This window comes from Nelusetta ayraudi, unplaced genomic scaffold (genome assembly GCF_046127955.1).
Source record: "Nelusetta ayraudi isolate G7.1 ecotype Tasmania unplaced genomic scaffold, CSIRO-AGI_Nayr_v1 ptg000077l, whole genome shotgun sequence".
Lineage (NCBI taxonomy): Eukaryota > Metazoa > Chordata > Actinopteri > Tetraodontiformes > Monacanthidae > Nelusetta > Nelusetta ayraudi.
The window spans coordinates 105001-132500 of record NW_027466127.1 but is presented as its reverse complement, the minus strand read 5'-3'; the positions used below and the strand labels follow the sequence as shown (position 1 = coordinate 132500).

At 50.1% G+C, this 27500-nt stretch overlaps 2 protein-coding genes and 1 long non-coding RNA gene across 3 annotated transcripts in view; 1 reads left to right on the top strand and 2 right to left on the bottom strand.

Moving 5' to 3' along the window:
- Nucleotides 1–1057, bottom strand: part of tpd52 (tumor protein D52) — a 10003-nt gene extending 8946 nt beyond the window's left edge. Inside the window, exon 1 of the mRNA XM_076043831.1 lies at nucleotides 899–1057. Coding sequence (XP_075899946.1) covers nucleotides 899–917 — 19 coding nt within the window. The 5' untranslated portion in view covers nucleotides 918–1057. The remainder of the gene's footprint in view (nucleotides 1–898) is intronic.
- A 2244-nt stretch (nucleotides 1058–3301) lies between these two features.
- zbtb10 (zinc finger and BTB domain containing 10) lies at nucleotides 3302–22321 on the top strand. The gene is made up of 5 exons (XM_076043828.1): nucleotides 3302–4265; nucleotides 12458–13544; nucleotides 17614–17679; nucleotides 20705–20880; nucleotides 22003–22321. Exons 1-5 carry the CDS (start codon nucleotides 3588–3590, stop codon nucleotides 22294–22296), a joined length of 2301 nt encoding a protein of 766 aa, XP_075899943.1. The 5' UTR covers nucleotides 3302–3587; the 3' UTR covers nucleotides 22297–22321.
- A 2690-nt stretch (nucleotides 22322–25011) lies between these two features.
- On the bottom strand, nucleotides 25012–25582 carry LOC142899903 (uncharacterized). The gene is made up of 2 exons (XR_012928826.1): nucleotides 25253–25582; nucleotides 25012–25214 (listed from the first exon to the last, which is right to left on the bottom strand). It is a non-coding gene; the product is annotated as an uncharacterized LOC142899903 (long non-coding RNA).
- Between the last annotated feature and the right edge of the window lie 1918 nt (nucleotides 25583–27500).

The window sequence follows — 27500 nt, the reverse complement described above, 5'->3', positions numbered from 1 at the left end:
TACAGCAGGACATTAAAACGTTCTCCAACAGTTCTACCGTTCACATTTTACCGTGGCCCAGAGTCCTGGGTACGACAGGAAATGACAAGATTCTGCAGGAGTGTTGGAAACTATGTTGCTGAGGGGGAACCGGGTCAGGACTGCCTCTGGGCCACCTGGCGATCAATGCCTCCAGGTGTAGGAATGTCTGAACAAATAATGCATGCTGCAAGGAGGGGAAGAAGAGGAGGAAATGTCCAGGATGCAGAGGAACCCGCAATGGCAGGTTCGGATGCCTTCACATTAGAAACGGGGCCAAGAATGCAGGGAGTCTGTTTGACTTCAGAGAATAACTTCGGGATTAAGCGGCGACACAAGGCGTTCTTGTGTTCGTGTTGAATATACAGAGACACGTCGGCCAGGAGAGCCCGGGTGGAAACTTTGCGCCGACGTGTGACGATAAAGCCGTCAGACAGGTGCTACTTGTACAACTTCTCTTCCAGGTGACACGACCGCCTTTCCAGTACCGACAACTCTCGACTATTGATCAAATACCGATTATTTTGTCATGGGAGACTTTCATTTGATGAATAATCCACGCGTCATTATTCATCATCACAATTATTTACGCCCATAAATTCACCATACAGGATGTTTTTTTTTTATTTATTTTAGTAAACGCGCGCACTTGACCACTACATATGCGTGCAAATTGTGAAATTGTACCGGCAGGGAAATCAAAGACAAGGGCTTCAAAGTGTACCATATGGTGCCAAAGTTCGAGTCGAACTTTACGTCGCGGCGCACAGAAAGTTAGCTCGTCTTGCTAACTTTTGCCGTGCAAAGAACCAGGTGGAGGGGATGGGGGGGGTACGACAACTCTTTACCGGGCCTGAGAAACAACAAGTCCGCCACTTACTCATCTGTGAGTCCTCCATGTTGCTTTGCCGGGTTTGGGGTTGTTTTTTGTTTTTTCTCTCTCTCTCTCTCTCTCTCTCCTGATGCTTGTCGCTTTTCCGCGGCTGGCAGGTTGACTCTGCTTCCGTCGCGCTCTCTCTCGGCCGCTAGCGGCAGCGGCAGCGGCAGCGGCAGCGGCAGCGGCGGCGGCTCTTCCAGGCTGCTCTCTCCCTCCCTCCCCGCGCTGGCGCTCTCCCTCTCTCATGTTGGCCCGGGCCAGCGCGACGTGCGGGGTGGGTGGGTACTTCCGGGTTGACGTCACCGCGCAGCAGTGTAAACACGGGCGAGCACGTGGATGCAGTTTTTCCGCCGTCAACAGCGCACAGCTGCTTGTCAGCCAGTCAGTCAGCCAGTCAGTCAGCCAGCCGGCCAGGTCAGTCCCTCTTTAAAAACAACCCTGTCAAGTTGTGGAAAAGCCAACAGTCGAAGCTGTACGAACACTGGCATTGAGGAATTTGGGTGGAGAGGAAATGATGTAAATACGAATGACAAAGTAAAGTCCGTGTGTGTGTGTGTGTGTGTGTGCCACAATGGAAAATGTGTAAGGAAGACATTATTATATAATGTTGAGGCTCCAATCTGAGCAATTTTTTTTTTTTTTTTTTTACATCAGAGAACAGAAACAACGCGCTCAACATTGATCCTCTGACTGCAAGTTGACTTCTAATGGGTTACATTTCATTTTTATTTGAACAAGTTGTTTTAAAAGTACAGTTCTCGGTATACAGGTATACACAACGCCATGTAACAATAAAAACCTTGTGTAAAAAAAATAATTAAAAAAAAGTCAATTAATTGAGACTAATTTAATTTCATCAATTCAATTCCTAATCGACAATTCATCAGGATTCCATTGTAATATAGTATAGTGTGTACACTATGGAAAATGTCGATACCATAAAAAAAATACAAATATTTAAAATACTGTGCTGTGTGTGGGGAAGTGGTTTAATTATTGCGGTGCTATGTTAAATAAAAATGATTCAAGGCGAACTAACTGGAAATTGTCGAAATAAATCTGTTGTGTTGTCTTATTTCCACATCGGAATTAATCAAGCTGTCTTTCTTCAAACGTTGTATTGTTGCACATGAAAGCAGGCGCGTTTTCTAAAAGTGCGAGTGAGGCTTTGCTCTTGAACTCTGTGTCAGATCAGCTTCTTTTTTTTTTCAAGAGGGGGGGTGGGGCGGGGGCGTTTACATAGCAGGACAGGAACTCGATCAAAGCCTCGCGCATTCATTTTGCTTCCATTCACTCCCACTCCGAGGCTTGTTTTAATGCGAGAATTGCGTGCCAACTTCACAGTCGGCGCTCTTGTGAACTTGGAAGTGCCGATGATATTTAGCAGATAGCTATTAGAGGCACGCCTCATTACCCCGAGAATGAATTCATCGCTGTGGAAAGACGTGACCTCCATCTTTCTGTAACCCAAACCTGGGTTAAATCCCAACCCTTGTTCACACACTGTGCGCAAAGCCCTTAATTAGCCTGGACTGAAACCATACACCCAAAGTATGTCAAATATTACACACACAGAGATGCTGAGAGAAACACACACACAGTGTGACATGCACGTTCCAATGATAGATGAGAAGAGTGCCACCTGCTGGACGTAGCTGCAATGACGGGGAAATTAAACCGACACAAGACACATGTTGATATTTGATCATTTCTAGACTACAACATCTCAAGTATAGAAGTCGTATAATAGTAATGATATTAATATTTAAATTTCAACACTTCAATACATTTCAAAAATACTGACGATGGTTCGTGAATTTATTATTATGAATAAATGAGCAGGGACACCGCGAAAATTTATAATCCAAAGTTTGTTTGTTTTTTAATAATATGTGGGTGCGGAGCAATTTAAATAAAAACACAACAATTCATTTGCATACATGTATTGTAAGCGAAGTATGCTTTTAATACTTTTATCAAAAAATATATTACTCACATTAAAAATAAAATAAAAATAAATACATTATTTTGAAAACCACTCCGAGTAGTCAGTTCGCCATGGCATTAAAAAGAGCGGACAAGATTATGGATTCCCCCTACAGAATAGTCGAGAATATGCACTCCCCCACACCCCCCCCCCTCCCCCGCTCGGTGGAGGGCTCGAGCGGGGCGCGTGAGGCGACGCTGTGTGGCCGCACGAGATTAGCGCCACCATCATGAGAAAGGAGGCGCGCAGGGTGCGGAAAATTCGCTACAACCTTTTTATAAACCGCGCAACAAAGAGAGAGCACTCGGCTCGGTTCACCAGCACCCCCATCTTCCTTTAAAAGTGCCCACTCCCTCCCTCCAGCCAGCCAGCCAGCCGCCCCCCACCCCACCCCACCCCCTCCTCGCTCTTCGGTCGAGGTGCATTGTGGGGAGGAAAGTCGTTGCCATTCGACCTCTGCGGGGCCTGCGCGGACGCAGCGAGAACCCTGAAATTCATTATGCGTTTAAAACCTTTATTTATTTCCGCATAACCTACATACTCTCGGCGGGAGGGCCGACGCGGAGACCAAAAGAAAAAGGAAAAAAAAACCCGACAGCGGTCCATCTCTTTCGGAACAACAACACTTTTGTACATTCTCCTTTTTCTGCCGGAGAGGGGGATCCTGTCGAGAAAAGTGAAGATTCTGAACATATATTAAGGAAAATGTCCGGTGAGAGAAACCGCAGGTCGCTGGCTTTCCGAGGGGGTGGATTAGCTGGGCTGGCCGCTGCCAGCGGTCTCGCTGCCGGGGGGAACTGTAACAGCTGTGAGGCCCCGACTTGTCAGGACCGACAACTGAACGGGAACGGGCCGGACCGAGAGGAGGACGGGGATCTTGGGGCGAACGGAACGTCGTATTCGAGAGCGGAGGGCGCTGGGTCCGTCAGCGACAGCACCGAGCCCGAGGCGGAGGAGGAAGAGGACCCGGAAGGAGGCAGCTCGGTGGCCGGGGAAAGCGACGACCGCGTCGGCTCCGTGGAGACGGAGGACGGCTCCGGGGAGGGGAACGGCTTGACAGCGAGCAACGGCGCGGGCGGCGTCGACGTTCGGCAGCCTGGGAGCGCCGGGAGTGCCGCCGAGATGGGATCCAGGAAATCGGGGGTCGAGATGAGACCGCAGACGCTGCTCCAGAAACACTCGGTGTTCCTCGCGAGGTGGTTACAAGAATTTCCGTGGCTGAAATTTTGCCAGGAGACGGGACTCATGTCCTGCTCGTGGTGTTACAACATTGCCACTAAAAACAGCGACGAGCTGGCGAAAGGCAGCCGCAACTACAAGCGGCCCCTTCTGCTGAGACATCACCTGTCTTCGGAGCACGGCAGAAATGACCCCACCAAACAGGTAAGGCTAGCCTCGAGTCTGTGGCCATTTCCATGAGTTAACTGACGGCCGAGCGCGAACCTGTCACTTGTACGTCGCCCCTCGTGCCATTGTCTACTTTTGTCCGCCGTTGTTCAGGGTTTTTTTGGTGTGTATTTTCAACATAACCCAGGCGAGAACAGGCCGGTACCTAAGCTTTCACAATCCCTTCTCCCCCCGCTGGCTTATTAGCTAGCATCAGCCTGCTACCTCGAGCTAACGCCTAGCTTAGCCACCTTAGCCGCCTCTTGGCTCTCAGTGTGTGTGTAGTCGGATAGTTAAATGTCCCTCAAACGTCAGTGGGGGAAACCCCCCACCCCGAGCGAGAATGGCGTCAACTAACCTGGTTCGAACACAAAAACAAAACCCAAACACTTTCTTTCTTTTTTTTTTGTTTCTTTTTTTTTTTTTTACGGAACACGTATTTGCCTGAGCTAACGTCTGAAACGTAATTGAACGTCTCATCCGAGGGTCAGCGTACGTGTTTGAACCTGCTCTCCGGTATGACACCTGCCAGCCACTTTCACTCTTCATTTAGTGTGCATTTATTTGATGGGACGAGCGGTGGACACGTTTCATACACACACGCGCACGAATGTCAACGTTCGTAGACTTTCTGGGAAAGTTGTTGACGTGCGGCCAGAGAGTGGCACCGTGGAGCACTTCCTTGTTGCGGATGCACTCTGTGTACAGTGTTGCCCTTTTGATGCATCAGCAGCTGCCTCACCTGCTAACCTCCCAGAGGTCACACAAAGGCAGGAGCTCGACCCGGGCAGCCTTTGGGGAACCGCACCCCTAGCCAACGCCCCGCCTCTTGGCCTCTCTCTCTCTCTCTCTCTCTCTCTCTCTCTCTCTCACAGCTCTGCTGGCTCGCAGTCCCCGGTGACCTCTGGCGCATTTCTTCTTCCTCCTCCACCTCCTCCTTCTCCCTTTGGGAAGCTAAATTAGAGGCATTGTGCTAGAATGACCCCCCCCAAAAAAATCCATACATGGTGTCACTTGCAGGGCTGCACAAAAGGAGGAGAGTAAATCATTTCGCCCAGAGCCTCGCAGCCTCCCCTGGCCTATATACAGCTGTGTGAACAGGAGCGGAGTGACATAGATGTCAGCAAATAGAGCGGCGTGGCGCACAACCTGACCCTGTCGTGCACATTTGTGAATTGATTGGCTATAGTGCGACACCTTACATTGGAGGGGAGGGGGGAAACCCCAAGCATCTGGGGGAACTGCCCCTTTTCTGAGTAAATGACATCGCCACATTCTTTGTGACCTACGGTTGACCGTGTGTGTCAACATATTTTCAAAGTCTTTTCAATAATATTAGTACGTTTTATTTGTATGGCACTTTACGAGGAACTCAGAAGACGCGTTACATAATAATCATTTAAAACAAAAAAACAATTACATTGAGATTCTAATACAGGACAAATGAAACCCGGACATAACATGACACAGGACATTAATCACACATGAACAGCGGTTCTAGAAAGGTGAGTTTGGAGATGGGTTTTTAGAAAATTATTTTGTCTCTGAGCATCCACATTTGTGTTACATCAGAACACCAATTTATTGACGTGCATTATATCTTTTATTGGTTCATTATTTTTTTTTATAGGAGCACAGCCGTAAATTTGACAGCACTCTTTCATCACGCTGTTAACGGTGTATGACCTCGAGCAGTCTTGTGGGAAAGAGCGTTTCAGTCAATCAATGAATGCCATATCAAAAAACAGAAACTGGAACACAGCCACCACCATCCATCCCTCCATCCCTCCATCCATCCATCCCTCTGGCCCTGACAATGGCCGGTGTCGTCAGGGGCATGAGGGCAGGCTGCTATTTTACTCTAATTTGCCAGTGAAGAGGATTGCACGACTACATTTAGTTCCCTTCCTTGCACACGCAATCACTAATCAGAATGACTTAAAGTGATCCACCAACTTGTGTACATCTCTCATTGTAAGGAGAGCGGCAAAAGTAGATTAGGGGCTTGGTGCGGCTTTTCCCTAGCAACAAGGACCCCAGACACTGCACATACAGGGAGGTTATCGAGTACATCGCCATATGTACAGCGGGGTCTCTCACTACAGCGCTGTTAGAATTCACATGTATGTGCATACAGCACACGTATTGTTGATTTGGCTTTAATTTAATTTGGCCGTCAAGGTTGATGTTGTGAATAAATGGGATTTTTTTTTTTCATTTTATTTATTTTTTTGTAAATGGGGTCTTCATCTCGCTAGATATAATAAGCAGCAGTAAGGCAGCACATTAAAGGGGGGGATTATGGTGTGGCAAGGCAGTGTCTACTTCTATTCACCCATTCCTGACGTTAGTCAGGCCACGGCTTCATTCGTTATAGCAAACTTAATTAGCCCCAGCACACCAGGGCAGCTGTGGTGAATGTGGGTCTCCTTGGAGAAGGGGGCTGTTGTCCTTAATTCTCTCGATGCTCTCTTGTGCTCTGATTGTTCACGACGCCGGCTGACGGAAGGTTAAGAGGAGACAGAAGTAGTTCATTGGTCACGCCGTGGACATATTTAAGTAGGGTTTTTTTTTACTTTCTATCTAGTATTTTGTGTGCTTAACAGACCGCTTTAAAAAGAATACATCATGGCTCAAGCTCACATTGGAACGCTGCACATTCAACGCACACAGTATTTCTGTACCACTCCCTTTGTCCTTCACACAATTCTGTTGCTTTAATCTTTTTGAAAAAAAACAAACCAAACCTCTTGTTTAATCATTAACACATTGAATTCTCGCTTCTTCTTCTTTTTTTTTTTTTTTTTATGCGCAGCGTACACCTCTTGACCAAAGTCCTATTATGCCAAAGCAGATAGAAAAGCCCAGGGTAGGACACGGCACACAGAGGGCCCGCTCACCTGGCCCACGGCGCCACACTGAAGTGACAGTGGGACAAATGTTTTACCTACCATCACTGTGTTGCTATAAATGGAGTCTTAGATAAGATAGTGGCTGCATTGATCTCTGCATGGAGCGGTGGAGTGGATTCAAGTCTGGGGGGGAGGAGGGGGGGGGGCAGCACAATGCTTTTCAAGCCCCCCATCTTTATTTGAGGCAAACACAGCACTGTTGTGTTTGTCGTCCCCCCCCCCCGATTGAGAGTAAGGGGACACACCCGTAGCATTCTGGTGTGTCTGCCAGATAGATGAGATGTTTATTGGGGGGCACAGGTCAGGGACCGGGGTGGGGCGGAGCCAGAGGGAGAATTCTTCCCGTTGAACCCACGAGTGACTGCGCTCCCCTCCTGCACCTCCTCTGTCGGAGCATTGTTAGCAGGCCCGGAGACACTCGGCGCGGCCCTCCCACACCTTGGGCCAAACGCACACTGCAGTATTGTTCCAGCGCATGCAGACAGACAAGACGGGTGGGGCGAGGAGCGGGGACGGCCAGAAGAATACTGTAAATGTGGGGAGTTGGTGGGGGGACCGAGTGGAGGTGGCCCGAGGGCTTCTCTCTGCTCATGGGATCCCAGGCTGTATAATGGAGCTCAATCATAATACGTTCCCCTCCTTCCCCCCCCCCCGAATCTGCAATCTTTTCAAAGAGCCCCCAGCAGGAAATGGTTCTCATCTGGATGCAAGGCAGGGAGGGTCGCGTTGTATGGGAACAAGTCGACTTCAGCTTGAGCGAATCGTCGACACTCCTCTGCCTAGCGTGTGGTTTCAGTGACTGCTTTCACTGCTGCTGGGCCACTTTGCTGGGACCATGTAGAGGAAAATTGATGACACGGCTGTTTGATGCACGACTTTGTTGTGATTGATGAGTTTCTACCTCCTTAACCTAATGGTTCCAGAGCCGTCACACTACAATTACCTCCTCACGCCCGTTGTTTTGTTTGCCCTACTCTTCAGAGCTGTAGTGTGTTGTGCGTAGCGCCGCGTGCGCCCGTGTTCTGCTCCTTTGTTCACCTCCTCGTCCCCGGCCCAGATTGACGCGGCGGCTCTGTTTGAGTTTCCTTTATTCCCTTAGATGTCGGCTGTCAAACGCTCCGCTGCTTGTGCGCCGAGGACGGCGGAATGAAGCGAGGACTTAGTGTTTGCTATGTTAATGGCACCTCATCCCTCTCTCCGCCAGAGACCAAACTCCTCCCAAACTACATCCTTGTCGGCTCCAGGCCCCCAGAGTGGTTGTTATCAAGCCAACGGCCAACCGCCTATAAACTGTCTGCGCCGAATGAGGGGGGGCGGGGGGGCCGCACCTCCACCTTGTGTGTGTGTGTGTGTGTGTGTGTGTGTGTGTGTGTGTGTGTGTGTGTGTGTGTGTGTGTGTGTGTGTGTGTGTGTGTGTGTGTGCGTTAAAGGTTGACAAAGGCTAAATTATGTGGGTTTATTGTAAAGCGGAGCGCTGTTCCACGCCACCAGTGTGGGGCGCGGTCCACTCTTGGGCCAGCTAGGATTTACAACCAGCTTGGGTTTGGTTCAATCCACCTGTAAATCACATTTCACTGAAGGTCCGCCGTCACATCAAAGAGCAGAGGATTCTTTGTGTGTTTCTCTCCCCACTCGGAGCGCCTTGCACTCAGGATCTGTCTCTCATTGTTCCAGCCCTACCGTCCCTGGCTCCAATAAAACACACTGCTGGGGTGGGGGCTGGGGGGTGCTGGGTGCTGGGTGGGGTGGCGGCAGATATTGTCCCCGCGTTCTGTGTTGGCTCTGGCCGCCAGCATGTGCCGTGCCGAGGTCCAGCTCGCTCGCTCGCTCGCCCGCCCGCCCGCCTGCTGCTCCTGAGCTCACACGTGGCACATCTGGAGAAGGGATGATGGTGCTGATGAACCCGGCATGGAGCAACTTTAAAAAAAAAAAAAAAAAAAAATTATATTCAACCAGCAGATAGTCTGACTGCGCACGTTAGCGCCGGCGTAATGGTGTAATGGATAAAAGCTGCTGCTGCTGCTGCTGCTGCTGCTGCTGCTGCTGCTGCTGCTGCGTCCAGTCCAGGGCTTCAAGGCTTCTCCACACTCGTCTGACAAACAGTAAAAGTTCTTGTGGTTTTTGAAAGTTTGGAATGTGCACAAACAAGAAGGTGTTTTAGCGGTGGAGGCCGAGTGTTGAGGTTTATCTGGAGCTTCCAGCGGCCGACTTCACAGTAAAGCAGACGTACATGAAAGTCACGGTGGAAGCGTGTGGAACCTGCTGCTGCTGCTGCTGCTGCTGCTGCTGCTGCTGCTGCTGCTGCTGCTGCGGGTTCGACGGCGCTCTCCCAATATATTCCACCTCTGCCACTCAGCACCACGGCCCTGCCTCACCGCCGCCTTTGATGTATCATGGAATAATAATTCTCCTCTCCCCACCCCCCCACCTCCCCCATCCTCTCTCTGCCGCCTCACCCACATGCACCCTGGCTCTCTCCCTTTTCTTCTCCTCCTCCTCCTTCTTCTATGCTGGTGAGTGGGAGATGCTGTGTAATAAGAGAGTGTGTGCCGGCCGAGGTCCTTTCACAAAGGCCCACAGTGAGTGGACAATGAGCCTCGGGGAGAACGCGGGCTATTGTGAAGGGCTAAAATGGGGTGACCCAACAACTCCTCTCCTCTCCTCTCTGCCCGCCGCTCTGGCTTTCTGACTCCCCCCCCACTCCCCTCTCCCTCCCTCCATCCGTTATTTTTTGCCCAGGCTCAAGGTCTCTCCGTTATCTCTGCGTATGTAAAATCAGTGTTGTTTTTTTTCCTTTTAAATTGCTCATGGTTTCATTCTCACACTTCTTCTATCAGCCTTGTTTCATTTTCCCAGAAAATTAACACCTCATGCTCTCAGTTCCCCCCCTTTTTTTTGTCTTTAACATTTTCTCTACACCCAGCAACTCTCTCTCTCTCCCTCCCTCACCCTCTCTCTCTCTCTCTCCCTCCCTCCCTCTCTCTCTCCCTCTTGCCCTCTTTCCTCCCTCTGCCTCTGTCCCTCATTTCATCCCCGGCCTATCTCTCTTCATCTGTCCCCCTCCAGCTGTGGCAGGAGGATGATAAGCTCCCCTATACCATCCCGGCGTGGACCAGGGAGTTGCAGCGCTCGGGGGGTGGGGGCTGGGTGGGGACCTCAGAGAAATGGATTTAATCTGAATTACTCAAGCTGAAACCCCAGCTGTGTGTGTGTGTGTGTGTGTGTGTGTGTGTGTGTGTGTGTGTGTGTGTGTACATGCGTGGGCAGCTTGGTTCCTGTGTGTGTGTGTGTGTGCGCACTGTGCAGCGGAGATGGTGGTGAGTGGGGGCAAAAATGCAGGGCTTGAGCAATGTGAATTATTCTGGATTAGGACATCTGCTATGCAATTCTAAAATGAGGCGGAGATGTATGCAGCAGCAGCAGCAGCAGCAGCAGTGGCGGCATGTGCACCCCCCCCCCCCCAACACACACACACACACACACACACCCCGTTCATATATTTGCACACATTAAGGCACACGCCCAGTTTATTTTTTATATATATTATGCCTTATTTCCGTGTGCATGTGTGCCTGTAATCTCCCTCTCTCCCCCTCTCTCCCCCCCCCTTCTCTCTCTTTCCCTCTCTCTCTCTCTTTCCCCCTCTCTCTCTGTGTATTTTTTTTTTTTTGGGGGGGGGGGGGGAGTTGCTATGTGCACATGCTGATACTCCCCTCCCTGCTGCTCCGTACCAGGCTGGCCGACTGCCCTGGTAATAGGGGAGCAGAGGTGGTGGAGGGTGGTGGAGGGTGGTGGTGAGGGTGGTGGTGGGTTGCTCTGCCTCTGCCAGCTCCTCCGCCATCCCACGGCCACGTCGTGCCTTCTCGCTCTGGGCTCTGGTCGCCCTCCTCCTCCTCCTCCTCCTCCTCCTCTCCTGCTCCACTCTGGCCTGGTTCACGTCTGCGCGGAGGCGGAGCCGCTTGAAACCCAACCAGAGTGTTTAGAATGCGTGTAAAAGCAAAAGTAAAAACATCTTTTGAGTCGTGCAAATTTGTTTTGGGCTGACATCACGGACCGAGCCAGCCAGCCTATCTGTCTGTCTGTCTGTCTGGCGCCCTCTATGTTCTGACATTGATTGTTTATCGAGGATTTATTTTGTAGCGTCGGCCGACCCGCGTGTCCCTCACTGATGGATGCTGTTACTAAGAGCCGGTGGCTGATGTCTAATGCAATTCCATGTTGTTCTTCTGCTTTGAATTTGATAAGATTCAGTTTAATGAGAAATGAGAAATGAAAGGATTTAATTTAGTGAGTAGTTACCTGCTTAATGTTGCAGGGAATACTGTCAAAGTATAGTGATAGTCAGAGACTGTAGCTCCGCAGGTAGAGCAGGTTGTCCAATGACAGAAAGGTTGCTGGTTCAAATCCCGCTCCGTCCCAGACCCTCAGCCCTGAAGTGGGGCTGCCAGCACCTTGCATGGCAGCAGCCCCCTACTGCTGTGTGTGAGTGTGTGAGTGTGTGAGTGTAAAGCTGCTGGAAGGCAGCGCAGTGCAGTCCATCTACCATTGACCAAATAACACTGAAATCTGAAATCATCATTGAAAACACAAAGTCATTCAGGCCTTTTATTTTATTTCACATTTCACACACAATTAATTCCTCACCAGTCAGTGCGCTTCCTGCGGTGCATCGCGAGTCTGAAGGAATAAAAAGGCAGCACCTTTGCTTACATATTTGGAATATCTGGGCCTCCGAGCTCTGTGATTGGTCCCAGGGTCACATTTTTTATTTTATTTTATTTTTTTTACATTTTTTTGGTGCCTTTCCACGGGTGAAGTGTTTGATGGGACTGAAGTGATTGCAGGCTGCTGTGATCCTGCCAGGCCCCAGCAGCCTCTACTACCTGCTCACCCCCCCCCCCCCACCCCCACCCCCACCCTGGAGAACACAGGCCTGTCCAACCTGTTTCACCCCTTAGGGCAGGTGCGTCGATGTCACACTGAGAGCCCTGAGGCTGTGTGTGTGTGTGTGTGTGTGTGTGTGTGTGTGTGTGTGTGTGTGTGTGTGTGTGTGTGTGTGTGTGTGTGTGTGTGTGTGTGTGTGTGTGTGTGTGTGTGTGTGTGTGTGTGTGTGTGTGTGTGTGTGTGTGTGTGTGTGTGTGTGGCCAGGCTGTTTTTATCTCCAAAAATATCCATGTTTTCTTCCGTGAGTGACGTGAAAACACGCAACGCAAAGCTCCCGCGCTGACGCGTCTTCTCACCTCTGCGCCTCTCTCTGTGTGGTGTGTCTGTCCAAAGGAGACGGCGAGGCCCTCGGACAGCGCCAGCCCCTCGGCCAACAGCTCCGGCGACGACTACCGGGTCAAGCCCAACGAGAACTCCTACTGCTACCAGCTGCTGCAGGAGCTGGACAAGCAGCGCAAGAGCGGCATCCTGTGCGACGTCAACATCGTGGTGTCGGGCCAGGTGTTCCGCGCCCACAAGAACATTCTGGTGGCGGGCAGCCGCTACTTCAAGACCCTCTACTGTCTGACCAAGGCCGAGGCGCAGGAGCAGGCCACCGTCACGCACCTGGACGTGGCCGCCGTGCAGGGCTTCTCCGTCATCCTCGACTTCCTCTACTCGGGCAACCTGCTGCTCACCAGCCAGAACGCCATCGAGGTGATGTCGGTGGCCAGCTACCTGCAGATGACGGAGGTGGTGCACTCGTGCCGGGCCTTCATCAAGGACGCGCTCAACATCAGCATCAAGCAGGAGGCGCCCGACTCGGTGGTGGTGGACTACAACAAGCGGCAGACGGTGGCCAAGGAGGGCCAGCGCGGCTCCGAGCAGAAGCCCACCACCTTCTGGGCCACCAGCATCCTGTCCAAGCTGTCCATCAAAGCCAGCAGCGACCAGGGGAAGGAGGCGGCGGCGGAGGAGGACGAGGACGAGGACGAGGAGGAGGAGGAGGGCGGTGACGGCGGCGGTTCCCGGGTGAAGGAGGAGCACAGCGACACGGAGGTGACGGCGGCGGCGGTGGCGGCGGGGGGAGGGGTGGGGCGCAAGGGCTGTGCCATGGTGACCCCGGGCTCCTCCGGCGCCTGGAGCCACCGCTCCGACCCGGCCAAGGCCGGCGAGGGCCGGCCGGCCCGCGGCCAGATGCCGGTGTTCGTCTGGAACGAGCCGGCCACGGGCGGCGCCGCCGCCGCCCCCCACGCCGCCATGAAGCGAGAGGCCCCGGACGCCGCCGCCGGGAGCGGGCGCAGGAAAAAGCAGGCCACCACGCGGCGCTTCGTCTACAACTTCCCGCCCGAGCCCGAGGAGGGCTTCGACGAGGGGATGTTCATCCAGCCCTCGGCATCCTACCCCAGGGAGGACTTCTCCTCACTGTCAGAGAACGCAGGTAACACACACACACACACACACACACACACACACACACACACACACACACACACACACACACACACACACACACAGATTAGCTCCTCAGTCTATTTCTAGGTTGTGGAAAGTGTTTAAGTGTGAGTAATGTCTTGTATCTCCTTTCTAATTTGATAACAATGATACATTTTATTAGTGTAGCGCTTTTCAGCTTTGCAGGGCGGTTGAAAAAAATAAAATGAGAACATACAAAACTATAAGTAAGTCAAAAATTCCATAGAGGCCGGTGGAGTGTTTAACTGTACAGGACAGGCAGTCGGAGGTGAAAGCAGAGGTGGGTTTTGAGAAGTGATGGGAAGGTCAGTGCGGTCAGGAATGTGCTTAATTATTACAATCGTCCTCCTCTTTGCGCTATATTGTTCCCACTGTGGGATTAATAAAGGCGTTCTCTTCTAGTCCCCAACAATAGCGAGTCTGCTCGGCCCGGGAGCTCGTGGCTCTGGACCGGCGCCTCGTGTTCCACCGCTAACGCAACTTTGTCGAGCCGCTTCCAGATGTTCTCCCAGCTGCACCGCACCCTCAAACGCTGCAATTAACCACTGATTAAGAGATCTTTGGGAGAATAAATGAATCCCCCACACACGCCTTCCCCTAAAGACTGGCTGCGAATCTTAGAAAGAGGCTTCGGGTCGGCCGAACCCTGCGCCGTGCCGCCATCGCATGGATTCTTTTTTTCTTTTTCTGCGTCTTTGACTGCGGCCGGCGCAGGGGTTTGACTCCTCCTCCGGCCTCTAACCTGCTCGGAAAGCCATTAAGCGAGTGAGTCCCAGCAGTGATCTTTGCTAATCACCCAGAGCAGGGGGGGCTTACCGAGGCCTCGGCCACCTGGTGAGGTGAGCTGTCCTTTCAGCACACACTCACACACACACACACACACACACACACACACACACACACACTGGCCAGAGGGACTGCAATGGGAAGTGAATGTGTTACGTGGACAGAGGCTGCTTTCCATTAAGCTTCATGTTTATTATTTATTCATTTTTATTTGTTTGTTGCTGCCTGCCAGTCGCTGCTCTGTTGTAGCTCTGTTTTCTAGTGTAGCCTCCTGCTTTCCTCCAGCCCCATTAGGCTCCTCCTTTTAACCCTAATGATATCACACATTCAGTGGAGTGGTACGAACGAGTTGGCAGCGACAGAGTGGGCGTAGAAGAAGAGAGAGAGAGAGGGAGATAGAAAGAAGCCGTGCCTAATGCAGGAAAATGAAGTAAGCAGGGGAAACAACCCCCCGCCCCCCCCAGGCCTCCCTAAATGCACTTGAATGCTCTCAGTGACTACGACTCCTCGGCCCGGCTCCTTCTAATGGGCGCAGCGAGTCGTCCGGGGTGTTTGTAAGAGCCCGGAGAAGCCGGAGTGCGTCTTTGTCGTGTCCTCGCCGCTCTCCATTTAGTGCGTATTAACATTTCCACATAAAGGGGCTCGGGGGCGGGGCTCGGGGGCGGGGCTCTCGGCCACCCTGAAAGGCTCGCAGGCGACCGCTCACCCGCTAAATTGTTCCCTGGGCCGCTCGGAGGCGACCGGCGATGGAAACCTCGCGGTGGATACGTCCTGATGGTTTTAATACGCAGCTGTAAGCAAACTGCTTCCTGCTGAGACGCAGGGTTCACGCTGCCACAGTCCACCGGCTGCCAGGCTCCAGGAAGTGGAAACCTGTTTTTGTCAGCGCGGAAGGTCCGACGAGTTTGACAAGCAGGCAGCAAACAGAGGGTTAAATACTTGTTTATCCTCATTTCTGGCCATCTAAAGTCTTGTTGGATAATAAATTGGGCAATATTGTTGAAAATGCAACAATCTAATGTAATATGTTGCAATTTGTCAGATTGATGGAAATGACAATCGGTCAGTTCTGTCGACCTTCCCTGACAGAATCCTCTTCTGGAAAGATATTTATCAGCTAATTGACTTATTGATGCTAAAGTGGCTTGGATGATGCAACTGCTCTCCAGATGCTGTTTGATAGGAGGAGGAGGAGGAGGAGGAGGAGGAGGAGGAGGACAGTGATGATGAAGAGGAGGAGGAGGAGGAGGAGAGTGAGGAGGAGGAGGAGGAGGAGGAGGAGGAGGAGGAGAGTGAGGAGGAGGAGGAGGAGGAGGAGGAGGAGGAGGAGGACAGTGATGATGAAGAGGAGGAGGAGGAGGACAGTGAGGATGATGAGGAGGAGGAGGAGGAGGAGGACAGTGAGGAGGAGGAGGAGGAGGAGGAGAGTGATGATGATGAAGAAGAGGAGGAGGAGGACAGTGATGAAGAGGAGGAGGAGGACAGTGAGGATGATGAGGAGGAGGAGGAGGACAGTGAGGATGATGAGGAGGAGGAGGAGGAGGAGGAGGAGGACAGTGAGGAGGAGGAGGAGGAGGAGGACAGTGATGAAGAGGAGAGACTTTTTTCCCCCTAGTCCTGCAGTGTCAGCGCCACCTATGTGTTGCCACTGAGCAGCTCCTGGGTCACATGACCGCCTTCACACTGCGCTGAGATTTTGCTTCTGCCGTGAAGAATTGAAAATGCACGTGGAGTGTCTCTGCTGTGCGAGGCCGATGTTCTTTTTTTTTTTCCTGCTGGGGCGGCTGTGATCAGTCAAGCCCTCCGGCCGATCCGCTGCTCTGCCTCAGCCTCTGCCAGGCGTCCTGACCTCATCGCTCGGGTCGGTCGGTCGGTCGCACGCCGGTCAGAACTTCACGTTGGAACTTGGCTTCAACTCTGCTTTGCTTTGCTTTGCTTTGGCTGCCGTCTGTCTGTTTGCGAGCTCCGACAGCAGATATCATCGAGGCGGGTATCAGATCGAGGCGAGGAGTGAACGCGGAGACGCAGGAGAAACCACAGAAAACCGGAAAAGGGTTCCAAAAGGAAAAGTTTCAGGGCGTTTTAAAACTCTAAAGTGTGTGAATGTTGTGCGCGAAAAGTTCATTTCCAACCGGACTCTAGTTTTTCTACTGTTGTTGGAGAACAGTTGACCAACGGACGAGGCACAATGCACACACACACACACACACACACACACACCGCAAAGTTCCACACGTGTTTAACCATCACCGTCGGCTGCACTCGACTCCACTCGGACCTTTTTTTTTTTTTTATCTTTCCATATCCAGTGTAAATATTCTGAAGTGATTTCTTTAACTGTGAGCTTTCCCTCCGTCCCCCGCAGGCCCGACGCAGCTTCTATTTTTAGATCTCCACTAAACAGCCACCACGCACAGAGCAAGTCCAACACATTTGCATATACGTGCAGGTCCCGGTGGCGTCACGCCTACACACACACACACACACACACACACACACACACACACACACGCACACGCGCGTGCTGACTTGTGCAGGCGGTGTGGGGTGCGAAGCCGCCAGGGGCAGCGCCTGCCTCTGCTAATCCACTCTAATGCACTGGGCTGTCCTCACTACTCCAAATATTGACCCAGGGAGAATGGGCTCGTGCACTCACACACACACACACACACACACACTCCCACTCCCACAGGGGTGTGTCTTTTAATGGGCTTTAAGGACACACACACACACACACACACACACACACACACACACACACGCAGGTGCTTACAAAGGCCGAGTGTAAGCTGAGCTGCAGCCAGGACTCCACCCCCCCTCCCTGGTTAACCCCTCCCTGACTGCAGAGCCTGTGTGTGTGTGTGTGTGTGTGTGTGTGTGTGTGTGTGTGTGTGTGTGTGTGTGTGTGTGTGTGTGTGTGTGTGTGTGAGAGAGAGAGAGTGTTTGCCTATGTTGTCAACTGAAACTTCTATTGTTTTGTGTGAGTGTGTGTGTGTGTGGGGGGGGGGGGGACAGGTGGGGGGGGAAGTGTTTAGTTATCTACACAAAGAGTAGGAAGGTGTGTGTGTGTGTGTGTGTGTGTGTGTGTGTGTGTGTGTGTGTGTGTGTGTGTGTGTGGCTCTCAACCACCTCTCATCTCTCTTCTCCCTCTTGCTCACCTTGCCCTCCCCCCCTCCCTCCTCCTTCCTTCCTCCTCCTGCCCCCTCCCCACCTCCCCCTCCTCCCTCCTTCTCCTCCCTCTTTCCCAGAACTGGCCAATCAGATCCCGTATAGCATCATCCAGGACATACAGCCTGGGGAGTCCTGGGAGAATGGTAAGACGCCGAAGCCTCCGAAGTGCAGCTTCACAGATGGAGAATAGAGTTGAACGATGATAACAATAATAATAAAAATGATAATAATAATAATAATGATAATAATAATAATAATGATAATGATGTTAATGCATTTCAGAGTGAATGACTGGTAGTGAAGCTGCTCTCTGTGTTGTAAATGCACGTTTGAGGAACGATGTTGTCAACGGTTCTTCTGAAGACTTTTTCTTGGCCAGTTGTCACTTTTCCCGCCACTCCTTCCACCATCATGGAGTCTTTGGGAAGAGGAGCTGGGATTAGAGGCCGGGGTCACTGGAGGTCGGTGCAGGCAGGCAGGCAGGCAGGCAGGCAGGCAGGCCGTGGGCAGAGTGAGGCTGCACCAGTGAGTGCCCACGTGTGCCCTCAGCAGTACGAACGCATCCTGTTTGGAGATGAGGCTCCGCCTCTGAGCCAACAGTCACGGCGTGCCTGAGTCCACAGGGTGGCAGCGGCCTGGCATCGGGGAGGCGGAGTTAATATTCCAGCAACAGCGCCTCAGTGGCTCCTCCGTCTCTCCAGCGTCCAATAGGGAAGCTTTTTCAGCTGTCGGCTGGAATGAACCGAAGCTCCGCTCCGTGTGGAAGCTGCACTGCGTGGCTTCTTACTGTGTCTCCGTGTTCAAGAAGAACCGAGGACGGCGCTGGGAGTTTGTCTGGAGTTTGTCCTCAACTAAAGTGGCGTCGATCAGAGGCGGCAGAACGGAGGCAGCTTGCCTGCAGTCGCAGCTCCGCCAGCCGCCCTGCTGCAAATTGGAAGACGTGTGCGTGTTGTTAGCGTGTGGAAGGCCTGGAAATATTGAATTGAACTGGAGACGACGCCCCGAGATCACCACGATGACGAAGATGAAGATGAAGACGCATCTCGTCTCCTGCTGTGTCGTTTTAAAGCCTCGTTTACAGGCATCTATTTATGCAACAACAGCCTCCTCTGTGTTTAACGCGCGCGCACACACACACACACACACACACACACAGTCGCATTGGGAATACACAGGTGACCTGCTTCTCATCAACCCTCCCCCCTCGACCGCTTCCTCCCCCCTCCCCCCTCCTCCCTGCTAGCAACCTGCCCTGACAACGTGTCTGTTGTGTGTTCACTGCCTCAAACAAAAGACTGCACCTCACCTCCACACACCCCCCACTCTCTCTCTCTCTCTCTCTCTCTCTCTCTCTCTCTCTCTCTCTCTCTCTCTCTCTCTCCCCCCCCCCCCCTCTCTGATTGAGAGACACCCTCCTCTCAATCAATAGATGCTGCTGCTGCTTATTTGTGAGGCCAGCTGTCCTCAGCAGCCTGATTGTGTAAGCAGCTCCTCAGGCTTAATGAAGACACCTTCCTCCCTCAGCCTCGCCCGGCCAGATGCTCCACGTCCACCCCAACTTTGACTTTTTTTTTGCTTGTTGCTGGTAGCTTCCTCCTCGGGCTGGGCAATATGTTATTGTTTGCGATGTATCGTCCAAAACAATCCCCCGGGGTAAGAATATCGTCATCTCACGATAAACTCCGCTAAACTCCCGTTGATGACGTAGTTCCCCGTTCAAAGCCCTTGCCGCTGGCAGTCGGCAGCTCCAGCATGGCGCGAGGCGAGGCCGACGCCGTCGAGCTCGTTGCTGAACGTTCTGAAGTGACTCAGCAGTTCCACTCTGTGCTTTATCCACACCGACTCCTCACCAAGCCCTGCTCGTGTTGTCAGCGACTTCCTGCTTCTTCAAACACGCCGGGCGTCAGGCAGTCTTCTTCTCCTTCTCCTTCTCCTTCTCCTTCTCCTTCTCCTCCTTCTCCTTCTCCTTCTTCTTCTTCTTCTTCCTTCAGGGAGTAAACTTGCAGCGCCACACCAGGCCTGGCATAGGTACTACATTGTTCAGTCGTTTCCAGCGTCTCCGTGTGAAATGGGATTTTTTTTTTTAAACACGGCCTCGTGTGCGGTTTCAAAATAATCCAAAAAGATGGACTTGAATTGTTTTATATTTTTGATCGTCACTTAACGTTTTATCGTAATAAATGCCTGAAATTATCGTGCTAAAATTTTGAGTCCGTATCGCCGCCCATCCCAACTTCCTTCCTTCCATGTCTGTCATGGCAGCTGGGTGGCGCCGGTGTATTATGCAGCGTGCCCCCCCCCCCGTCCCCCCACCCCCTGTTCTCTGCATTGCGTGCACTTGAACGGAAGACGGCTTCCGACCCGGGAAGACGTTGCATTAGTGATGGTGCAGCGAGGGAGCTGCCGGGTTCCCTAAATTATTAGTGGGCGGGCGACGCTATGGCCACGGAAGACAAGTTGGCTCGCACCGCACAAGACGCCAGATGCAGCGGAGCGTTCGGAGTCTGCGGAACGTGAAGGAGCTCCCACCTGCGGCACTTTTCCCACCGCTTTCCAATCCCTCAGGTTGATATTGCCTTGTTGTGGGCTCTCTGTGGCCTCTGCAGCTGCCCAGTGGCGTCGCCCACCACCACCTCCTCCTCCACCTCCTGCTCCTCCTGTCCCCCAGCAGCTCCCACTGGGGTGTCGGTCAGCTGGGGGACGGACGGGAGAAGCCGAGCGGCTCGGGAACGCTGCGGAAGCTTTTAGCCACAGATCAGTTTGTGGCTCCTTTGTTCCCGCTGACGCTCAACACGCGCGTCTAATTGATTAGATTAACAGGAAGTGGGTTCCTGACTCCGGCTCTCGTTACAGCATCAGAGGAAGAAAAGTTCTTTTCTGCTCCTTATCTTGTTCCGCTTCCACTGAGGCTCATCCTGCAAACTTTGGAGGAAGGACAGACAGACAAGCAAACAAACAAACAAACAAACAAGTCACGGCTTGAAGTCCACACACACTGACCTGCTTTCTCTCTCTCTCCCTGTGTGTGTGTGTGTGTGTGTGTGTGTGTGTGTGTGTGTGTGTGTGTGTGTGTGTGTGTGTGTGTGTGTGTGTGTGTGTGTGTGTGTGTGTGTGTGTGTGTGTGTGTGTGTGTGTGTGTGTGTGTGTGTGTGTGTGTGTGTACGCCAGGCGAGGCCTCGCACCTCGCCATCAACAAGCTCAAGTGCCCGCACTGTAACTACATCGCCAAGCACCGGCGCACGCTGAAGAGGCACCTGATCATCCACTCGGGCGTGCGCTCCTTCAGCTGCGACATCTGCGGCAAGCTGTTCACCCGCCGCGAGCACGTCAAGAGACATTCCCTGGTGAGTCTCCCAGAGCAACAGCACCTCCACCTACACCTACACCTACACCTCCAGTCCGGCCGGGACGCACACACTGTTGGCCTTTTAGCGCTGCTGGCACGGCTTTGTCATTGAATCAGCAGAATTCCCTTTGGAGTGATGAGGAGTCCTGGATTTAAACTCAGTAGTTTAGGAAGCAGCATCCTTTACATGGAGTCTGCATTCTTTTAATGCCTCTATGGCCTTTGGTGCTCTGTGTCTGGTCATCTTGGTGTGTGTACACACACACACACACACATATATACACGTATACAGTACTACCCAGAAGATGAGAATCCTGAAAAGGTTGTAGTTCAACTTTAAAAGGTGAAGTTGACATATGAAAAATCAGTATATTTCAAGTTTTTATTGCTTTGGATTTTGCTGATCAGGTCTTGCGGCTTAGAAAAATTAGAATGTTACATCAAGTCAAATCTTTATGAAACTCTTAATGAGCAAAGTGACAACAAGGAACTGCTTGAGATGTCAGTTTGTGTGCAATGGCTCAATAGAATGTGTTGCTTTCATCTTTTATGTTAAATTGCCAAAATAAAACAACTTTCACTGGAATTATACACACACATATATACATACATACATATGTGTGTGTATAATTCCAGTGAAAAGCTTCAAAGCAGCACTTCTCTTCTTTCTCCCAGTTTAGTTTGCCTGTTATCTGTTGATTTACAGCAGTGTGACCTCAGATCACAAGAACAAATGTCACACACGCGCACACACACACGCACACACACACACACACACACACACACACACACACGCACACGATGACATTCAACAAGCGACTCTGAGACTCGGGCAGTTTGGCTGCTCTGCCACGTGCAGCTGTGAACCTGCAGGTGTTTCCACGCTGCTCAGTGTATTCACAAAGTCACTGTTGGCGTCTTCTGCTCGATGAGCCCGACAGTGACGTCGCCGTGAAAGAGCAACGTGCTCCCCAGAGCCCCTCAAGTCCACGGATTGACGGGATTGGTCGGTTTCTGCTGAACTTCCAGTTCACTGTGATCACGACGACCCGTTCAACAACAAAACGAAACCCCGAGTGAACCCGACTCCCACCCCCCACCCCCCACCCCCTCCCTGCAGGTGCACAAGAAGGACAAGAAGTACAAGTGCATGGTGTGCAAGAAGATCTTCATGCTGGCGGCCAGCGTGGGCATCCGCCACGGCTCGCGGCGCTACGGCGTGTGCGCCGAGTGCGCCGACTCGCACCAGGCCACCCAGGAGGGCCTGGAGGGCCTGGAGTTCCCCCGCGACGACGACTTCGAGGGCGAGGACGCCGACGACCTGGAGGGGGAGGAGCCCGTCGACCACGACCAATCCAACTGGGCCGAGGGCAGCGCCGGCGCCGCCGCGGCCGCGGCCCTGGAGGAGGACTGAGCGACTTTACGCACGCTCCAAAGAAAGAACGGAAGCGGATCTAAAGAAGAAGAAGAAGAATAAAAAGCAGAGGTTGATGTTTAATATATGAATGACGGGGAAAAAGAAAACTAGCTGGGAAACAATCAACTCCAAAGTGCTATCAAACCATGAGGTTACTTAATTCTGAAAGTCCACGACAAACGATGGGTTAGAACTAAAAGCTTTGCTAGAATGAAAACTCCAAGATGTACAGATTTTATTCATATTAATATTAATATTATTATTATTGCTAAAAAAAAAAGAAAAAGGTGTCCGCGTCTGGGCACAGCGCCCCCTGGAGAAATATTCAGAGCGACGAATTCTGTGATAAATCAGGGGATTTTCATTTTTTTTTTTTTTTTGCTATTTTTTCTTTTTTTTTTTGCTTCGGTGATGTACTTTATTTCCTGTCTGTATCTGGGGAAAGGGGGGGGGGGAGCGGTGGGCACAGTGGTGATGTTGTAGATGGGGCGGGGGGGCGGGGGGCGGCATTGTTAGGCCAATCAATCTAAAAAAGAGAAAAAAGTGAAATGTTAATTATTTAATTTATGAAGAGGTTATTATGGTCTTATCAGATGCTACAACTTTTATGTTTCTTCCTTTTTGTTTGTTTGTTTGTTTTGCTGTTTGTGGTCTGCAGGCAGAGGCACAGCGTCGCCTGTGGCTTCCTGCACACAAAATCTGAAAGTATCTCGCGCTCGCTAGTGCACGCAAGAAGAGCGTCAATGTCCGCTAGAAATTCTTCTTTTCTTTTGAAACTCGCTCTGTAGATCTGTTTAGACGCGCTAAATATTATTATTATTATTGTTATTATTGTTGATGTTATGATATTCCTTTACTTCCTGCTCTAATTTTCTATTTCCTTTCTTTCCCTGCACAAATCTTGGAACCAAAAAAATCTGTTTTGTGACTCTAATGTATCTCAGCCATATTTATGATTATTGTTTTTGTTTTTTTTAATTAATTTAAGAGGGCTGCGATATTGTGCCAAACAGACAGCACACCAAGATTTAGCAGGAAATTAAAACTACTGAATACGCTTTAAGACAAACAAGAAAAAAAAAAAGTTTTTTTTTTTTTTTTTTTTTTTTCTTTCCTTTTTTCGGTGAGGGGGCGGGGCTTGGGCTTGGGGTTGGGGGGGGGGCGAGAAGATTAAAAAAAAAAGTACAAGGAGAAATATTATTGTTAGCTTTATACAAATCACGGCGTCACAGTAACACTTTATTATTGTTATTATTAATATTATTAAACAGAAGCATTTGACTTTCACTTAAAGCTTGAATTTTTTTTTTTTTTTTTTTTTTTTTGCCAAATGACGAAACGTTTGGTGCTGTAATTGCTTTGTCGCAGAATACTGGACCTACAGGCTTTATATGATGTTTATAATCATAAGCTTAAACTGACTCAGTTATAGATGTGTAATCAGCTCAAAACTGTAGAACACTGTTGTGCTATGGCGACTATCAGGTATGCTTTGCCATTGATGTTTTTTTTAAGAGCTTTTTTTCTATTTAATGCACACACACACACACACTCGCTTGCACACACACACACACACACACACACACTCACACAAACATACCATTGTTTCTTTGTTGTTTTTTTTTTGTAAGACTTTGGACAGAACCTGTCAGTCATCCATCATTGTTGAGGACCTAAGCATAAAAACCCAATTCCGGCTTTGTTCATATTTGGTACTGAGTTTGTTTTTTGTTTTTTTTTGTTTTTTTTAAAAACTAATTACATATTTTGTGTTGAATCACTTGAACATGTCTGAAAGTACTCCAGTTTTTATTTTCACGTGCGAAAAAAAGGCATAAAAATGTCCACTGGTTTGATTTGTTATTGTTTGTTTGTTTGTTTGTTTGTTTCTTTTTACTTTAGGTCTGCCAGGTTAAAAAAACAAAACAAAATAAAGGTGAAGCTCTAAGGCGTCTCATAGATGCACTTAAATGTTTTATGTACACAATTTGGTTTTTTCTTTTGTGTGTCTTTGCTTCCCGCTGGAGGAAGCGGGTGAATGATGGAACTATAGAGAGAAAGAAAAAACTGTTGTCTTTTCTTCCAATGAGCAACTTTTTTGTAATTATTATTTTGAGACTCTGTTTTTGTTTTTGTTTTGTTTTTTTGCTATTTAATATTATATATATATATTGACTCCAAATGCAATCAAGACTGTTAATTTCTATTTGTCCAACCAAAATTGTTTTTTTTTTTTGTTTTTTTTAATTGTTGAAGTATAATGTATGAGAAGAGAAGCCAGGTGAAAACTTTAGTGTAGAGAATCCCTTTTTTTTGGCTTGTGTCTGTAATTGTCGAGATTTTTAAATGTTTATATGCTCCAGAATCATTCACTTTACCCTTTAAGATACATTTTTCTTTTTTTCTGAAATCCTTCCCACCGATGTCTCCTCCCTCCTGTTTTCTTTCTTTCTTTCTTTTTTTTTTTTTACGTTAAGCACATATTTCCTTAAGAAAGACGGATTGTTTGCGGGTCGAGACCTCGGAACAGCAGTATCTGTTCGTATGCAGTGGAAGTCGCAGTGCTGAAGTGCTCATGATGCAGAAGATGTGTGACTTCCCTTTACTCTCAGAGGAAGAAGAGTTCTATTTTAAATGGTAGAGATCGCAGCCTCTCGGTGTCACTTTTACCTTCAAATCACTGTGCGAGGGGCTATATTATCTATATATATATATATATATATATATATATATATGTGGAGAATATATATAAGATTAAAATATATATATATATATGTGAAGAAGATATTATTTAAGTAGAGGATTTGTGTAACGGAACACATTGGCAGTCAGCTGCAGACCTCCCGACGTGGTGGATTATCTCCGTGAACTTTGACCTTCCATCTCTCTCTCTCTCTCTCTCTCTCTCTCTCTCTCTCTCTCTCTCTCTCTCTCTCTCTCTCTCTCTGTTCACGCCGCGTGCTCGTTCATCACACCATCCCGTTGTCTCTTTGTTTTTTTTAATATTCATTTACCATCCTACTGATCTTTACTGTAACGAATGGAACTTGATTTTAATGCTGTATTTGTTATATGGACAAGAGAAACAAAAACGGAAAAAAAAAAACCCAACACTACAGATGTAAAGCAGAGGTTTTTTTCTCCCCCAGCTGTATTTTTTTACGCTGTTCGCAAAAAAAAAAAAAAAAAAGGTTGTATTTTTCAATTTCCTCTCGAACTTTTCACAGTGATGCAAAACCTTTTCGGGCCACCGCCTCAGTGCCCTTCTGAACACAAAGCAAATTCAGGTTAATCTTTTTACGTTTTTATCAGAAGTTTTCAAAGATGGAACTACATTCTCCTCTTTTTTTTTTTTTTTTTCTTTTATTTGTTTTCTTTCTGAATTGTACTACTGTTCCTCTCTATACTACATTTTAAGAATAAAACTTTGATATTGCTTTAAGGTGCTGCCCTCTCGTCGTTCCCTCACACCTTCACTGTAGTTCGCTGTAAAAGTGTGTATTTATAGGACAAACTACGCAAAGGTCACTTTGCTAATGAGTCATGCGCAGGCCTCAAAGGACCATTGCCTGTTTGCACCATACAAACAAAGTATTATAAGTGGACTGGAGGTGTGTGTGTGTGTGCGTGCGTGCGTGCGTGCGTGTGCGTGTGTGTGTGTGTGTGTGTGTGTGTGTGTGTGTGTGTGTGTGTGTGTGTGTGTGTGTGCGTGTGTGTGTGTGGACAGACGGAGCAGCAGGTCGTTGCAGTTGCTTGCATGCAGCACCAGTCTGCAGCAGTTGTGATAAATGAGAAGTTTTATTTTGGCTCTGAATAAACCACAGAACCCATTAAAGGTTATCAACCACCACCACCCCCCCCCCCCCCCAGGATAACGGCTGCAGCAGGACCTCTGAGAGCTGGTGGCAGGTCAGCTGACACACCTGCGGCAGCCGACAGACAGGATGTGTGGGCTGTTGACGGTGGTGCAGAGTGGTTTGGGCGGCCTTGTCAAACCAACAAATAAGCACACACACACCACACACACACACACCACACTGTGGGGGACCGACGTGGTCTCCCCACGTACAGGGGGGGGGTGCAGGCAGACCAGACTGGTGGGGCCACAATGGGTTCCAGAATGTGACAGATGGATGGAGAGTTAAACATGCTGCTTTCATGTCTTTATTGAAATGATTCTTAAAACACTGGAGGAAAAAGAAAAATGGATGTAACAGTAAGTCGCCTATTTGATGGCTTACGTGCTATTAATGTCATTTCTCCAAGTTCGGCGGGCCAGATTAAAAAGCTTAACAAGGCCGCATATGGCCCCCGGGCCTTAGTTTGCCCACGTCTGGGTTAAACCGTGAGGCAGGACAGTGCTGAGTGCCAGAGGAAGTGCTTTTTATTGCATACAAGGAACAAATCAGGCAACAAAAAATAATCCCACCTGGCAGGTAGCTTAGCTTCACCACAAGCTAGCAGTTTCTCTCACTTTATCTCCTCCTTCCATTTCTTCTGGGGTCAGCCTGGGGTAATCCATCCGTTCTGCCCCAGGCCCGGCCGTCTTGCACCCTACGGGGCTGCGGCCTCCCAGCTCGTCCTCAGGCTCCGCCTCTTCTCTCCCGCTGCCTCGGCGGCACCACAGGTGCAGGATGTTGACGAAGGTGCCCAGTGTGTAAGATGTTTGGTTTGGTGGACCTTGTCAAATGAGCAAACACACACACACACACACACACATGCACACACACGTGCACACACACACACACGCACCACGAGACCCGTGAGCAACATTCCGCCCCCCCGCCCCCCTCTGTGTTGAATTCGATCGGTTCCTCTTCCCACCCGCGCTCCTCTCATTCCTTTTGATTTATGGATTTATTTGTCACAGTTTTTCCAAGGCCGTGAACTCGCTCGCCCGGAAGCCACTGTTGCTGCCACCTACCGGCCAGTCTCCGGACTGAACAAAAAAAAAAAAGGAAAGAAAATACACGTCGGCGAGGTAGTTCCTCCAAGCTGACACCAGATGGCAGCACTCCATCGACGAGCCTCGAGTTGTATGGACGAGTCGCAGGTTCCGCTCCCGCTGGGACCCGTCTAAATCCTGGTAGTTGTTCCATTTCCTCCTCCTCCTCCTCCTCTCTTTCTCTCATTCTCACGTCTACATCCGGGCTTGCGGGACGGTGTTGATTTGCCTCGCGTGTTGCTGCTCGGCGGGCTCT